Source organism: Corapipo altera, unplaced genomic scaffold (assembly GCF_003945725.1).
Source record: "Corapipo altera isolate COAL_440 unplaced genomic scaffold, ASM394572v1 55, whole genome shotgun sequence".
Taxonomy (NCBI): domain Eukaryota; kingdom Metazoa; phylum Chordata; class Aves; order Passeriformes; family Pipridae; genus Corapipo; species Corapipo altera.
This window is the reverse complement of record NW_020884882.1, coordinates 15,156,565-15,174,126: the sequence shown is the minus strand read 5'-3', so window position 1 is coordinate 15,174,126 and position 17,562 is coordinate 15,156,565. Positions and strand designations below refer to the sequence as shown.

General features: G+C 43.5%; 1 protein-coding gene across 11 annotated transcripts in view; it reads right to left on the bottom strand.

The window, feature by feature from the left end:
* CHL1 (cell adhesion molecule L1 like) overlaps positions 1–17,562 on the bottom strand; it is a 137,035-nt gene that overhangs the window by 45,347 nt on the left and 74,126 nt on the right. For all 11 annotated transcript variants that reach the window (XR_003527181.1, XM_027640215.1, XM_027640216.1 and 8 more), the window contains 5 exons: positions 14,650–14,839; positions 12,596–12,701; positions 11,170–11,360; positions 2,591–2,713; positions 1,403–1,573 (listed from right to left, as the gene is read on the bottom strand). Coding sequence is in view for 10 of the 11 variants with exons in the window: in XM_027640215.1 (XP_027496016.1) it covers positions 1,403–1,573; positions 2,591–2,713; positions 11,170–11,360; positions 12,596–12,701; positions 14,650–14,740 (682 nt within the window). In the remaining variant the exon portion in view is untranslated. The remainder of the gene's footprint in view (positions 1–1,402; positions 1,574–2,590; positions 2,714–11,169; positions 11,361–12,595; positions 12,702–14,649; positions 14,840–17,562) is intronic.

Below are 17,562 nucleotides of genomic sequence, written 5' to 3'. Positions count from 1 at the left end.
CACGAAGCAAAAAAAATCTCCTTGGCTTTCTGAGCTGCATAAGCCCCAAAGGTCAGAAGTATTAGTGAAACAGAAAACTGATATTAAGGGCACCGGGAGCTCAGTGAGTGGTACAAGTGATAGCACAAATTCTTACAGCCAGAAGAGGTGCAGGCAGAGCAGGATGGGCCTCCAGCTGGTTTAAGCTGCCTTAGTTCCACCAGTTTCTGTTGGGCTTTGCTGATTTAGCACAGCTGGAACTGTGCCCCAAAGGCTGGGGTTATTTTTTTTTTTTTCCTTGAGTATTTGTATCCTTTTCCTCTGGTTCTAACACTGTAGGTGTACAGCCCATCCAGTCAGGGCTGGAATCAGGGGTTTGACACCACAGCAGGTTGTGTGCGCCCAAAAAATGGACAGGTTTGATGGAGCTGGGAAGGGGCTGGAGCAGCAGGAGCAGCTGAGGGAGCTGGGGGGGCTCAGCCTGGAGAAAAGGGGGGTCAGGAGGGACCTTCTGGCTCTGCAACTCCCTGACAGGAGAGGGGAGCTGAGGGGATGTTGGTCTCCTCACAGGGAACAGGACAAGAGGAAACAGCCTCAAGTTGCACCAAGGGAGGTTTACGTTGGATATCAGGGAAAATTTCTTCACTGAAAGGTTTTTCCAGTGGTGGAATCCCCATCCCTACAGGGATTTTAAAGCCACGTAGATGTGGCACTTGGGGAGCTGGGTTAGTTCTGGGCTTGGCAGTTCTGGGAGAACAGTTGGACTCAATGATCTTCAAGGACTTTTCCAACCTCAACAATTGTGAGATTCTGTGGGAGAGCAATCCCTGCACGCCCCAGTGAGACCCGAGGGCAGGGCAGTACCTGAAACCATCTTTGGTATAAAATCCTTGGAGACTACAGGAAAACAGAGATGGAAAAATAAATTTAAAAAAAATAAATAAATGAAAATTTGATGTTCCCTACACAACATTTCATGAAGAAAATGGAAAGTGCCTTTTGTGTGACCACTGATACTGAGGGCAGCCTGGAAAGCACCATCCTTCCCAACCACATGGATGCAGCTGGACAAAAACAGAGAGGAGGTGGCCACATAAAGTCCTCAAAACCCAGTGAAGTCCCATCTGTCAGAGACCTGCAGGACTGTAAGAGAAGCAGATTTCCCTAATACATCATTGGCTTTCCCCGTGGGGAGAACAGGAGGAAGAACGGGGCACTTTTGGGGTCCGACAGCTGCAAAAAGCTTTTCTGGGTTGAATTTAGCTCTGAGAATAAGGTTAATAATGCAGGAAATAAGCTCAGTAATGTGCCCTTTCTTAAGAGAGCATCTCTTCAAAGACACAGGGCACACATGGGCACGCACTGATGCCTGGGGAGTTCAGAAAGCATCAGAAAACAGGGAACTGCTCATGCCCAGACTTACAACGGGAAACCTTCAGCGTCATTGGCATTTTCTGCACAATTGTCCTGAGCCTTGGAAATGCTGCAAAGCAACAATAATCACTCCTACTGTCATTCTCCTCCACGTTGGCGAAGTACAGATCTCCCTTAAGGCTCATGGAGACCCTTTCATCTTGTGGAATGTGCTGCAAATCTGCAAGAAGAAAATAATTGTGAGATGGTAATGACACTGAGCTGCTTCACTAATGCTCCCCTCTCATGTGCTTCCTTCCAGATACAGCCACAAAACAGAACTTGGATGCAAAAAGGCAGAAAACACGGCGTAAACAATGGGTTATTCATCAATATTCAATGTACAATAAATATTTTTCTGTAACAATACCTATTTATAATGTAGATGGAAAATAATCGATAATAAAAAATACACAGGGCAAAGTTCCTGCTCAGGTAGAAGTAAATTTTCAGCATCTCTCCTAACAGAAAGGTCTGGAATGGTGATCTGGAGGTCACCACTGGCAGATGTCTCCCCAGCCAGTCTCCCAAGCATTTTGCTGTTCTGTAACTCCAGATTAGGGCAGGGCACATTTGTAGGAGCTTGGGTTGCTGTTCTGCCTCCTTGCTGATCCAGCCTAATGCAGGTCTGTGCTAACCAGGCCTGGCAGGAGCAGCGGGGCTGCCTTAAAGGATCAGAGCTTTAGTCTGGCACCCTGTCTCTGCAGGTACCTGGGCAGCATCCCAAACAAACCTTTCATGTCATGGAGACAACAGGAGTTACTTTGCTTCCCAAGAGCCAGAAATTCCTGCAGAGCACAAATGCTGCAGAATAACAGCACAGAAACCCACAAGGAACTAATTATACAAACCCAACAGATTGTTTTTTTTCTTGGTTTCATAAATCAACCATTAGTTGATGAATATTGACACATAATATCCTCTCTCCATAAATGCAGGAATCCTCATTATTGGTAGTCATTAACTGAAATATGAGCTTTCTGATAGCTCATCTTTGATAACTTATTGTGTCAATCCACTCTACAACTTGTGTCCTGTGAAGACAGATCTCCATTCTTCATTTTTGAGTATCCAGATATTTCTCCCAAGCACTTGCAGACTTCTCATTCTCATCAATTATGAATCTGCAATGAAGCTGCTCTGGAAGACAAATGTTTTGAATCTCCTTGCATGAACTGTGCCAAAACTGTTTACTTACCAATATTCATCCAATAGATATGCAAAGGTGGGATGCCTTTTGGGGGGTTACAGTGCAAAATCACAGAATCTCCATGCTCCACATCCAGAGGCTCGATTTTTTCTTTGGGGAACTTTGGTACACCTGCACAAAGAAGGAAAAGTTCCTCTTTTATTGTCACCTTTTGAAATTTTGTTTTTTCTTCCCCCTTTAATGTAGTTTTTAACAAAATATTTACCTTAACAACTTCCTTTGGATTCCTGCTTTTAATTGGTATTCTTATTTATGAAGTGGTGCAGAGTAGGAAACCCCTGCATTTACTCAGAGTAGGAAATCCCTGCATTCAAGGATAGCCTGAGTAGGAATCCCTTCATTCACAAAGTGCACAGACCACGGTATTGAAAGCCAGGCACTGAATGGGGATGTTTAACACTTGTTCGTGATGTCCCTGTGCTTTGCTTGGGCTTTATTTTAACACATTTATTTGCAAACTCTTTCTACAGCTCCTTTGTTTGCACTGTCTGGAAGGGACAACTCCAAGCCCCAGAGAACCACAGCCTAAGGCCAAGCCTGGCACAGAGGGCTGGGCACTGGTGGGTCCCCAATTGCTCCCAGAAGCTGGGAAACCAGCCTGGGAGTGCAGAATGTCCTGGGAAGTGTTGGCTAAAAAGTGGTTCCCAAGAAGCCACTTGCAAGTCCCTGCAGGTGAGGACAGACATCAGGCAGCAATTCCACCTCGTGCCTGGAGGTGTCCCGGTTCTTATCCAGCTCCAGAATCAGAGGGAGCAGAAAGCTGGTGCAAAGCCTGTGTTCCCTCCTCATCCCCCCAGGGGTGGAAGCTCAGCCCTGCAGACTTCCCCAGCAAGCTCAGGATGCAGAGACAGGCTTTGCACAAAGACTGCACAGGGGAGCACAAGGGCTGCACTCTTTGGGCTGAAATAGAGGTTAAATAGTTGATGTTTAATCACCCAGAGCATCAGCACTGACACCAGCCTGTGCAAAGTCAACCTGGGCAACCTCAGCAGCCCAAATTTCAACCCAAGGGCATCTGAGAAGAGGGGGAGCAGAGCCCACCCCAGACCAAGCACTGGGAGGCTGCAGCTCAGAGATTATCACCAAGAAACCAGCCTGCAAAATGGAACCACTCCTTACAGGAGTTTAGCTCAGACAGTTTCAGGGCCTCCTGCTTTCATTTCAGGCAAGTTCAAACCGGCAAAAAGTTTCAGTTTAAGCAACTGCCTCAACCAGCAAAATGAAGAGCAATTAAACAGCAAAGGAATGAAAATGTCCTGGCTGGGCAGAGTCAAACTGGCACAGCAAATATCACCATCCTGGTGTTCAAGTCATGACAGGGAGCTCTGATGGTGCCTACACAGCCTGAAACAACAGCCTGAAACAACAGTGGTCCAGCAGCTCTGCAGGGAATCTGCAGCATCCTAAGGAGGAGGGTGGGAAATGCAAGGACAAGACTCTGAGGACACTTCAGACATTTCAGGATTAGTAAACATAAAAAGAAGCAATCATTAGAGTGCTGATTGCCTGGATGCAGGCTGTGCAGAGATTTTATCTCCAGGAGGATTATTAGTAGGTTATGAATTCTTAGGAGAGGCAAAATGGAGCTAATGAGCATCACCCACCCTTGTAGGTGAAATTTCAGGTGAAAAAGAAGAACTACATATTTATATCCAGTACATTCAGCAACCTACATTCTTCAAGTCCTGGAAAATACATCTGCTGACTGCAGAGGTGAATGTTTTCCAGTAGGAAAAAGCCAATTTGTTGATCTAAAGCTTGTTTATTCCCAAGAAACATCACTCTCAACAAAACTTCAAGAAAGCTGGATCAAGTGAAAGATAAGGGATTTCTGACTAAACCAGAGACCAGTAAATAGACTAATAGTGGGATCATTCATGTAGGACATTGGAAACTTGTTCAAACTCATTGTTTGCCTCATTTAGCACAACTAAATCTAGGTCTCCAGTCTCCCAGTTGGGTGCCATAACCACTGGTCTTCGCAGTGTATTTCCATAGCCAGTAATTACAGAATTACACAAAAATATAGAGTCCCACCAGGAGAGTCATGCTCTCAGTGTCATTAGCTGGGAGCACAGACATTCATCTCCAAAGTGTGGCCCAGATTTGGCATCTGGACTTCACTGGGGGAAGCAGAAATTTGACCCCAAACGTCCTCCACCTCAAACAAGCACTTGCACTGCAGGTGACTGAGCCTTTTGGGCTCTTTCCTGCTGCTTTTTTTGCTTATTTCACCATGAAAAAGATAGAAAAACTCTGATTTCCCCTCTCATAATGCATAACTTTGAGTGTTTTGAATCCTTGAAGCTTTGTAAAAGAGGAAAACTCAGTTTCAGGATAAATTCCTGAGCCGAACCTTCTGACAAGTGCATTTTTTTGTGGTCTCAAACAGAAAAATACCTGCTCTGAATTCTTATTTATTAAAAATAAGAAGCTACTCTCACATTAGACTTTGGCTTTTGAACAGCAGTCTCCAGTACATATGTCAGGAATATTTTGGATTTTTTGCAGTGTTCCTATGTTCTAAACAGGAGATATTCCAGAATCAATCACTACTGATTCGTGGCTGATCACAAGAACTGTCACAGCTGAATTAAGCTTGAACAGCCACAGGGAAGACAAAAATCTGCACACCTGACATGTAGACATCTCCTAAAAGCCCTCCATGATGTCTAAAACTCTCAAAATACCTGGGAAAAGTTGTTGGGTTTTTTTTTCCTGGGAAAGGCTTTGCTGCCCAAGTATTTATTCCTGACGAGGCAGTACCATGACTGCTGCACAGCACTCAAAAATCAGCCTTAAAGTGCTTTGACAGTGTGTGAACCATGGAAATGGAAGATTATCAGTGTCCAGAGTCATTTGTGCAAGGAACCAGGCTTTGCTTAATCCCTTGGGGTGACTCAAAGTTTAATGAGAGGAGCCTGAAGCACTACTGGGAAATCAGGGTGGCTGGGAGAAAATTCAGAAAGGAGCCTGAGTGTCTCCCTCCTCCTTCTTACCTGGTCAGAAAATGCAGTTTCTCAACCAAAAACAAACGGGAGGGACACCAATACAATGCAATATAAAATCCACATTTGAGTTTAGCTGCATAAATTCACAAATACATCAACCAGACTGGGTTCTCCATCCCCAAAATTGCTGATTTACTCAAGTATCTTTTGGCACACTTTGTCCCACAGCTTGGTTTTTGTCCTGCTGCTGACTACAGTGACTTCACACTACAACTGTACCAGTTATGGCAATTTATTCCACTTTATACAAGAATACATCCCGTTCAATCTGATATTTTACACTTTTCTCAGTGAAGTGTTGAGAACTTGAAGGAAAAGCATTTCTCCAGGTAACTTGTCTTTGAGACTCCTGTGTCTTGTTTCTATTGGTATCTGATATAAAATGGGAGTCAATTCTTAATGTTAAATCAACAACAAATGAATACATCGTGAAGCTATTGTAGAAAAACATCACTATCCACCAGGTCTATTTTTATAACTTTCTCTGTGGATGCTGCTGGAGATTTGTCCTGGGATAGAGGGATGCTTAGCCTGATCCCTCATGGATATTCCTATATTCCTCCTTGCAAATAAATCCTTAAAAGATGTAAAAGTGAGAGAAAGCAGAAACAGTCAAGAAATTTTGTTATCCTGGCAATTTCCAGTTCCTTGGACACTTTAATTAGTTTTAATTAGGATTTTTCATGCAGATCTATATCTTGTGCAGCAAACAGCCCAACATATCAAAGAATCTCAAACATGATTTACAGTCCTCAATCACAAGTGCACTGAATGCATCTTGGGAAGCTTCCAGTGCTCATCTCTCCACCTCAATTGATATTCTGAGCCACAGGAGCAGTAGTTAAATCTGTAATTTTCATTGCAGCCTTTGAACTGTTTATGAGATGTAATCCTGCTTATTTATGGATTTTTTAATTGTTGCATTAAATTGAAAAAGTTACCAAAGGCTGGCTGCCAAGAAGACTGTGGCTGTCAGTCTACTCTCCCTCAAAGATCTGGGGTGGAATCACTGATTTCTTTTTCCTGTATAAATCTCTCTATCACCCTTTCCAAAATGATGGTTGCTAGCAACAGAGTGAACTCAACCATTTAGATGGCCAGTAAAGTTCTCATAGGTACAGGACATGGGGTTAGGAGATAAGAGGGTTACATTTTATTCCCATCACCTGCAAAGTCTCAGTGAGTTCCTCTCTTTTATTTTCCATGGAGGAACACAAAGTGGGTTACTGAGGCTTCCTGCTTCAGTGTCAGCTCAGCATCTTCTACTGATTTCACAATATTCACATCTGGGTTTTTGAATATTAACACAGGTTTGGCTTTCTTTGGGAATTCTAGAGCTCACATCACTGGCAGAGCAGAGCCTGCCACTGGACAGTTTTATGTTCAGCCCAAATTTCCATCCCCAGATCTCTGGGCTTTTGGAGCAGCAGCTTTAGAAATACTGAGCATAAATCTTAAGGCAATCTACCATGAGGAGTCTTTTACACCACAGTTAATTAAAGAAGTTTAAACTGTACTTCTTCTCCTTCCTCTGGCATGGGGCCTGCTCACTAATTCAAGCAACAGATTCCCAAAATCCAGGAGGAGGGGAGCTGAAGTCTGTGTTCTCACCATTTAAATTCATTTTCCTGCTGCATGTATCTTGTAACAATCTGGCCTTTGTTAGTGCTGCACACAGATCAGATCCTCAGAGCCCATTCTTCCCCCTCTCCTTAATGTCAACCTATATAGGGGAGGTGGGGTATTTTCATTATGTAGGTGAGATTTAATGATCATTTCTGCTGACATTTCCATTGCTTTCCTGGGATGACTACTGTGAGTAAACAGCCTTTTGTTCTCCTTTTCAGCAGCCACCTCACAGACCCAGTATTCTGCTGCTGCAGTGTAAATGTAATTTATGAAAGAAGCTGGCCCTCTCTGACTGGCTGGGGTTTTCTTCCCTTCACTGGCACAGTGACTTGCCAAGTAGCTTCACATTTGACTTGAATGCAGCTGGCAAAGCTCTGCCACCTCTACATCATGCCATGAATGCATGGAGTGATCTAACATGTACCAGTCTCTGCTTCAAAACCCGGGGGTGAATAGAGGTGATTTATGCCCAACTCCTCTGTCAGGGATTGCTGATTTGCAGCAGATCTGTGCAGCAGCAGCTCTTTTACTTGGCCACAGTTGTGGACCATCCAGCACTTCAGAAAAGCAAATGTGTCTTCTATTCCTCTCTGAATCCTGATTTCATTTTCAGCATCTACATTGCACCATTAAATGAAAGACTTGATGGCAGAAGAGTACCAATAACAGCAAATGTGCTTTAAGAGATGTATGAGTTTGGTAAATCCCTCTAATAGGTTATCTGTACCATGTATTTATTTTCTGGGTTTAGAACTTTGTACATATTAGCTCTAAAATTCCTCCTGCACTTGATAACAGCCATGTTTGTAACCTCTCAATGAATTTGTTGCTAACTGTTCCCAGTGTATTTAATACCTACTCAAGCTGTATAGCCAATTTTTCATTAAAAGCAAAAAATGTCTACTCTGAGTAAAAATTTAACACTCCCAAATACAGACATAATTGTTTTTCATGTTAAGCATCTTTTTTAGTTCAGGAGCAATGGAATATGGGAATATCCTGCTGCTGGAGGTGACATCCCTTAATGAAATGTGACACTGAGGTCCTCAACTCCTCTGAAGTGCAATGACTTTGAGACATTTTGCTTATAAAAGTCACAGGAACCCCACTGCCCTGGCCAGGCTGCAAAGTGAGTAAGCATGTCCTGTCTAAAGCTGAGGAACTGCATCAGGCTCCTGTTCCTGCCTGAAATTCCAGTGGCATCAGCTGCACTGTCCCACCTGTGGAGCCAACTTACACCATCAGCTCAGCAAACCTCAGCTTACTGTCCTAAAACTTTGTGCAGTTCTCCTCTACTCTGGAATGACATTCCCTTAAAGTAATTGCATGTTGGTAGAGATTAAACCACAGAGCAAGAGATGCAATCTTGGGAATTCCTCACAAACACCAACCTGTGGCATCAGGGTGTGCATTGCAACACGAAATAAATTTCCCAAGGAAAAAAAGAAATCCATAAAACTGGATGGAAAGGAAATAAACCATGTCTTTCATGAGCAACACTCATAAAGTACATTCACATGGCATCCTTAGAAGTCCTCTGCCAGAAACTCTCCCAGCCCTTAAAATGTGTCTTGTGTTCCGTGTGACCACAGCACCACGACTCTCCCACCCCTGGCTACGCCTTGAATGCTTCTCAGAATTATTTCTTATGAAAAAGACGTGAAAAAAATGTTCATACGTGTTTCTCATAGCCCATTTCATCCACACTGACCTGCCAGAAGTAGGTTTTGTACATAAATAGCCATGTCCTGGCCCTGTGAGGCTGAGAAGGCAGGGGAGGAATCCCCTGCCACGTGAACACACCAATTCCACCTGGACAAAGGGCTGTCAGATATTTGACAACAAAATATTGTGGGAGCTCAGAAATGCAGGATCTAACCTGGAAAAAATTCCACTGCATTGCTGAATTTTTTCTTCCTCTACATCCCACAGCTGCATTGTGCAGCCTGTTCCATGTTCTCACCCTGCTCCACCACAGAGCCAGGGAATTTTCTTCTCCTTTCTACTCCCACTAAGAAGGTTCTGCTTCAGATTTTTCTCTTCCAATTTCATATATTTCAATCCTGAATTTAAGACAATTGTGTGTTCATCTTCCAAAATAAAAGGGATGAAATGTATTGGTACAAAGACACTTGTATCAACATCAGGACACGATCCAGTGTTGGACCTGGCAGTGCTGGGTTAATGGTTGGACTCCATGAGCTTCAGAGGTCTTTGCCAACCTTAATGATTCACTGACTCTATAATATTGTCCTAACCAGGACCTTGAACTTTATATCCATAAATCCATATCCATAAATTGCATCCCACTTCTGCAAACCTGGTCCCTAATCCCCCGTTTCCCTCTCTGTGCTGGTGATGGAAGGACAAGTTTCCAGGATCACTAATTTTCACTACTATATTTTTGAGCTCATTTTCCACTCAGTTCCAGGCCTTTCAAATCCTCCCTGTAAGTATTTATTATCCCAAAGCCAGACTGCTCCTCACATCAGACTAATGAACTCCCAGCTGACTGAGTCACTTCCCCTGGAGCTTTCAAACATTTGCATCAGTTGCTATTTTGCTGTAAAAACCTGCTATTTGTGTCATCCTTCCCCCAGCTCCTAATTCCCTGTTCCCAGCTCAGAGATGGGACCATATTGTCCTCCAGTTCCTCACTGGAACAGCCTTCAGTCGTGGCTGCTGAGCTGAAATGTTACAGTCTTATGACCCTTAACAGCTTTTGCTTTTCAATAAATGTTTGGAAAGCAAAAGCATCACATAATTTCTCATTCTTTATCAAATAAAATTATCCAATATCAGAGGGATCATGCCAAATTTAACTCAGGAGTTTCTCCAAACTCACAAAGTGCCTTTTACAACATGTAACCAAAGTGATCTGACTCCAACCAATTTTGTCTTCTCTGACAACAGCTTCCTAATCCTTTATTGCCCACTACAGTTTAAATTTTTAATATAATTCTAACACTAGTTCATGAGCCATCCCATTACTTTTACCTTTCATGAACAGCTAATGCCTTTCAATAACTGTACTGCCCTTAGCTACTCTGTCATATTTTCTGCTATTTGCTTTATCTCTTCAAATATTTTAATTCCTATATTTTCATGATGTGCTGGCATCAGCTCACAAACAAATTGTCTCTGCCCAGATTACTTAGAGAATTTACCAGCCTACAACTCTCATCAATATTTATGCTTTCTTCTTTAGAGAAAGAGGAAAGTATTAGAAGTGGAAGAAGAAGCAGTGGGTCTAAACAAACACAAATCAGAAAAGAATTCTTATGGGTTTTATGGCAAAGGCAAAGAAAGTGCTTTACAAAGGCATTTAAAAAGCCAAGTCAAAGCAAACAATCCTTTTCTGTTGTTGAGCTTCCAGCTCTCCTGAGATGGCTATCAAAAAGTTGATACTAATTTACTCACTAACTCATCCTCTAGAGGCAAAGTGGGGCAGAAAATGCTCAAAGAGCAAAAGTAAATAATAATAAATGTTCTCCCAAATACTGTATCTGGGAAAACATATACATGTTCTACCCAGTTTCATTTGGATGCAGTTGGGAAGGAGTGTCAGTAGCTGCACTTGGGAGTTGATAGTCCAGGGGTCTTGTCTGAAATCCTGCCTCCAGATTTGATTTCTGTCCTCAAAACCAGCAACTAAATTAAATCATTCCAGGGAGCAAATAAGATTTTTTCCCTTGAATATTCACTGAGTAACAAACAGTTCATGTTTCACCACACACCAACTTAGGAACAAGTTCTTTCTCATTTCATTTCAGGAAACACAGTTCTCATATTAATATTAATATTAATATTATTATTATTAATTATATATTATTATTAATAATTATATATTATTAATAATAGTTATATATTATTATTATTAATAATAATAATAATAATTTCAACCCAAAAGTAAAGTGAAACCCTTACTTGGAACAATAAGCTCAATTTCTTCTGACATGGCAGTTCCCAGCACGTTGGAAGCAAAGCAACGATATTTCCCTTGAAAATTGTTGATGATTCCTCGGTTTTGAATCACAAAAGTTCCAGAGTTGTTGGATGTAACTATCCTCGGGTCAGACAACAAATCAAATGGTTTTCCATCCTTAGTCCAGTTAAAGCTGAAAAATAAAACAAGTGTTAGGAAGGGCAGGTTCCAGAACAGCACTAGGAGACTAAACCAGGGGTAAATGTGGGTCCAAGAGTGTTTTATTGAAATAAAAGGATGTAAGAGGGGAGAGTTGAATGGCAAAACAACCATTGTTTGTGACCTATTTGTCATAGGTCCTGTATCTGGACTTCTCAGATGGACTGAAATTTGGCTGCACTGATTCAAAATCTGGCAGTTGGAAATCACAGTATAACATGCATTCAGTGGGAGATGTACCTTTTTTTTTTTAAGAGTATTGTTTCAAGAGAATAAATTAATGTCGACAAAACTGTATATTTTGTCACTTCACTAGTTTTGGCAAAACTGCCTTGCTACAGTATGGAGGGAATCTGGGTTCCTATCACCTAACAGGCACTATCACATCACTCCAAGACAACAGAAAACTTCTCATTGATGCCCTGACAATCTGTGAAACAAAGGGAATTTGTTATCATGCTACAAATCCCCATTCAGAGCTCAATTAAAAGTGACCAAGTAATCTTGATATGAAGTAAAAAAAAAACCTTTTTAAAGTTTAAATTGTGTTGCAGAGAAAGGAGAATGGAAGGATTAAAGACTAAAAATGACATGAAAACCAGTTATTAATTTAGCCCATTCAGTGTGGAAAGCCTCAAGAGGAGCTTTTACATTCTTGTTAATCACATTTTCATTAAAAATCTTTCTCTTTTCTACACTGGTGTAAAATACATAAAGCTTATCTTTGGATATTTATTTGAATGACTCCTTCTGTGTCCGTTTGTAACATCACCATGGCCCTGATGATGTCAGGTACAGATGAGTTATCTGATAAAATGCAAATGTGATGTGTGAATACATGATTTAATGTGTTTGGCATTTTTAAGGTGGCTGTGGAAAAGGCAGAAGAGCAGCTGGGCTCCTTTGATTATTATTACACACCTCCTATCTTTTGCAGCACTGCCCAGACAAGGTTTTTTTTAAATCATGGGGTGAACTTGGCACGTGCCAGAGAAATGGAACATCTCCCAGCAAGAAAAAACATGTTGATACCTACTTACAGAGTGAGGGGAAGTGATGGAGCAACAAAAACTGACTGGCCCAAGTGGAAACCCAAACCTTAACCATGATGATGAGCAGGTTAATGTGCACCAGCCACCCACAGCCAGAACAATGTTTGGCAAAGGTTAAAAGCAAACAGTTTCTGCTGCTTCCCCCAGCACTACTCACGTGGGATGTGGGTTTCCTCTGGCTTCACATTTAATTGTAAAGTCCTCATCAAAGGGGTAGGCAACCTGGGTGTGGGATTGCTCTGTGATTGTTGGAAGCTGTGAGACTGAGCACAAACAGGTATTGGGTTAAATCACCAGGCAAGCAAAACGGAGCTCCCTCGGGTCCTTCCTTGGAAAGGGACAATGTCAGGATTGCCCCATTCCTACTAAAAGGGAGTCTTGTCTTAATAAAAACATAATCATCATCTTCCTGGTATGGACAGTGCTCTCTGCTCCCCCAAACTGGTCACTGGCACTGCCCCAGTGGCCAAAGAAAGGCTTGGCTGTGCCCAGCCCAGGGGCATCACCTGCTCACGTTCAGAGCTGGGACTGTGCTACCCCTGCAGCCAAAGCACGGGGCCGTGGGCTGGGGAATTTATCCATAGGGCAAGTCAATAACTGGCTTTTAATCCAGACACAGATTCACACACATGAAGCAGCAAACTTGTACCTCTGTCCTGGATAAAATTGCCAGGAAATCCATGGACTGCAAGGCTGAGTTAATACCCCTCCAGGGTGCAGAGTTACCACTCACACGGTCACGCAAGGATGTTGCACTAACATTGTTTTTTTTTCTGAGGGAATTAAAGTGTTGCAAATGCCTGTGTAGCAGAGCCACACGAGGGAGAACACTCCCTGCAGCAGGGCTGGGGATAATGGGATCATCACATTGTTATAAACAGCCAGCAAGAGAATTAACATGCTCTTTGGTTGCTATTTGGAGTCCAGGAAGCTCAAAGCTGGAGCGAAATGTCTGATCGTATCGTGTGGTCTCAAAGCTGAACACTTTCTAAGACCACCAGCTTCACTGATCAGGAAGAACTCTTTTTATTAAAATATAAAATGCTTTGTTAGAGCAAATTAATGGTGATGTGGTTCCCTCACGTAAAAGCAGTGGGTGCCCAGGCAGTTTGTCCTGCACTTCACAGGCACAGCTCCACTTCTGCATTATTGAAACTCAAGGAGCTGCTGCAGAACCTTCCTGAAAAAAAACCCTCTACTTTCCGATGCAAATTGGGACAGCTTTAAAGAAAACTCCTCTAACCCTGCTTGGTTGCCTTCCCCTTTGCAGCCAGGGCTGTTGGCAGCTCCAGGGTGCTGACAGCTCACAGCAGCTCCACGGGATGCCCCAAAACTGGCTCATGTCCTACTCTGAGGCCACATCACTCAAAACCCTGCAAAGAACCCACAATGCTTTTCCCTTAGGTTTATTTGTTTATTTTCCCCCACCATAATTCGTAAACCCCAATATTGTTGAGTTTTCCTTTGTTGAGACTGTTTAACCACCCCCCCAAAAAAAAAACCAAACCAAACCAAACCACACCAAACCAAACCAACACCCTAGTGCAGTTTGCAATCCTCCTGGTCCATTTATGTTTAGAAAATGCAGAGCTCAGAGGTCTGGGCTGTGCTCCAGGCAGTGGGGTTCATGGGCTTTGCTTGGATTGCTCCCTATGAGCCTCATCCCATATTTTACACGTGTCCTGGAAGCACATGGACCGTGTAAAACAGGCAGTTTAAATGCACCACAGCCAGAGAGGGACACAGGAGGTGCTCCCCGGGGGGATACAAAGCACAAAATACCTCCCTGGGGACCAACATCCACCCTGAGCCACACACCTGCTCCTTTTCCAGGCTGGAATGGCAGGTTGCAAGACAAGAAAACAAGGATATATGTACATCAAACAAGCTTCAGGGAGATTCAGAGCCAAAATGAGGAATTTATGTGAAGGACAAACCCAAACCCTCGGAGCTAAGCTGTGTGTTGGATGGCAAACACCAGCTAGATGTTATTAGACAAGTTCACTGCTGCATTTAAACAGGCAAAACCAGAGTAGCTCTACTTTGTATCACACCCGAATTTCCCAAAGGCCAGGTTGTGGCAGGATTAAATTTGAAATGGAACAACTGGAAAGGAGGATTTAATATTTTTTTTCTTCAGGGGAAGTTTAAAAGGAAAAAAGGGGATATCAAACAAAACAGCAAAGTGTACAGCAAATAACTACAACTCACCTGATAATGGTATTTCAATAGCTGCTGCCAAACTCAATACAAAGAAAAACAGGCATATGGTGATGCCTTTTGTGCTTAATAGCATCTCCATCACTCTTCTGTAAACAAGGAGTCCAAACAGAACAAGAGATACCTGGTGCTTCCTCTCACTGTCGCTTCAAATCAGACGTAGGGATGTGAAAGTGGAAGTCTAGTGAGGAGAAGAAACAACAATATTACCCTGCAAAATGAACTTGGGTCTAACAAAGTTATAAATAAAGTAAATGCTTCAGCTAAACTGCAAATTGCACTAAGTGGTCCAATTTCCTCTCCTCTCTCTCCATCCTTTGGTTTCAGGAATAACCCCCATTACATCTCTAACAAAAAAATATATACACAAAAGTACAACTCTATTATAGCATAGAAGGTTAATTATTTTTTTTGGGGGGTTGCAATTAAAAGTAGGGATGGTTTAAAATGCAGTATATTTGTAATCATTCCAGTTCATAAATTTTTCTAATGAGAGTTGTGTAAGTTGGAAAGTAATGTAACAGATCTAATGAGAGAAATTTGGTACACTAATGACCTTGTTCATAAATCTCATCTGTCTTTTATCTTTCATTTATTCTTAAAAAAAGGACACAATCTCATTTAGTTCATTAATAAGGACCAGAACATGAAACATTTGCTTTTCCTCCATAATCCCAGAACTCCTATAGGTAGGTTTTACACATTCCATTAGACACTCTTTGGTTCTTCATTACAAGGCAAAAATGTCTTTTAGCTGCCAAAAGGAGACATATCCAGTGCTAATGAGCATTCAAGAGCAATTCACAGAGAAGTAAAAGTCTGGTTTAGATCAGACAGCAGGAAGAAATTGTTCCCTGGGAGGGTGGGGAGGCCCTGGCCCAGGTTGCCCAGAGAAGCTGTGGCTGCCCCATCCCTGGAAGTGTCCAAGGCCAGGTTGGACGGGGCTTGGAGCAACCTGGGCTAGTGGAAGGTGTCCCTGCCCATGGCAGGGGGTGGGACTGGATGATCTGCAAAGTCCCATCCAACCCCAAACATTCTGAGATTCTTTGATTCTGTGAATGTGGGTACACAGAGGATTTCATGCAGCTTCATTCATGGTATCTCAGTGAATTATGAACCACTCTGAGGTGTGTTTTGTACCTGTGCATCCTCTAACACATAATGCTAAGGGACATCAGTCCCAAGAGAATTTAGACCTCATTGTCAAGATAATTTCACAAGAGCCATTTTTAAGACAAGTCTACTGTGCAAAGGAGCAACCCCAGCCCTGTGCAGCACAGTGAGCTCTGACTCCAGCCACCAAGTTCACAGGCAGAGCTGTACGACCGTGGCAATCCATTTCCAGACTAAGCCTGGCTCAAACACGGCTCTTGGATCTTTGCACATCCCACCCGGTTAATCCAGGGATCAGAAAAGCAATCCCGGGATCACCGGGAGCAGTTGGCACTGGGGGCAGGCGGGAGGTGGGACCCGGGGATGCTCGTCCTTGCCCAGCACGGCTGGAGCAGGGACAGAGCTGAGCCACAGCCCACACACACACACAGGGTTTTCTCCTCACAGTTGGTTTGCTGGACCTCTACAACACACAGGCACAAAGTAAAGATTCCCCTTTTACCCAGCACGCTCCCTCTCGCTTCAGCTCTTGGGATTGAGCAACAGGTTGTGCGGTGGCCCTTCCTCCAGGGTAACTTCTGTTCACATGGTCCCCAGCTCATGAAAACTTCCTGGAAGGTGAGGTCTTTGAGAGCAAAATCCTTGGATGAAGGTTGAAATTGGCCAACGAGGGGCAGGCGACAGACACCATAATCACATAAGCCTCATTTGGTTAGAAATGAGGCTAAAAACCAGATGTCTTATAAGTATCTTAGGTAGCGAGTGTTTGCTGATGGAAGAACCTGACTAATCTGCTTAGTGCTGGTTTCACAGAGGGGGATGGTGCAGAAGGGCACCGGAGGGGACAGAGACCCTCTGGCTTTGCTGCCACCCCCAGGCTGTGCCCGAGAGCAAATCAGGCAGAATGAGGCAGCACCAGCAGGTTGTGTTTTGTGGCAGTCAGTATTTCCCACAGTTTGAGTTCTCCTGGCTCTAACTGGTGAGTAATGGACCTTTCCAACCCTCAGCCTGCTAAAAGCTGGGCTGTGTGACAGCCTGGGGGGCACCCAGGACACGGAGCAGCCCCACCTGATGGCTGCTGTCACCGCAGGACAGGGCTCCCACCCTCCCTCACCTGCTCCTGGCAGACACTCAGCTCCAGATCTGTGTCAGCCACAGCAAAACAGATGCTCTGACAGCAAACCCTCTGGACACAGAATTGCAATTTAGGCCCATAAAAATCTGACCAGTGTTGCTGCCTGCAGATGGTACATCCGTGGCAGTGAAATCCTCCTCTCTCCCATCTGCTGACAGCTCTGGGGACCCGAGCAGGCAGGTCAGGATGCCAACCAGAGGCAGGAGAGCTGGGATTCCAGGAGGTGTGCAGCCTGCTAAGGTCACAGGCTGAGCAGCAGCAAGTTTCTTTTTATATCAATGTTACAAAGCGTTGTGTAGATTCAGATTAAATTCAAGGAAGAAACCAGGAATACAGCTCGATTCCTTACCCAAACCCATCAGCTCACACCATCGTTTTTTGGTTTTTTTTTTAAATAAAGTGACAGAGCAAAGCAGAAACATTCCAAATAAGCAGGATATCCTTTATCCTGTGGTACAGCATGACTTGCCTCTGCAGGCTGCTGTAATTAGTCGGCCTGTCTAGCGCCTCGCTCCTCTTCCCTGGCTGGAATACTAATGCAGGGGCTGACAGCACCAGCATTGGGAAGCAGCCAGCACAGGGGACTGGTGCTGCTGGACTTGTGCACAGCCAGAGGATACTTCCAGAGGCCACTTGGAAATCTCTCTGCACTGTGT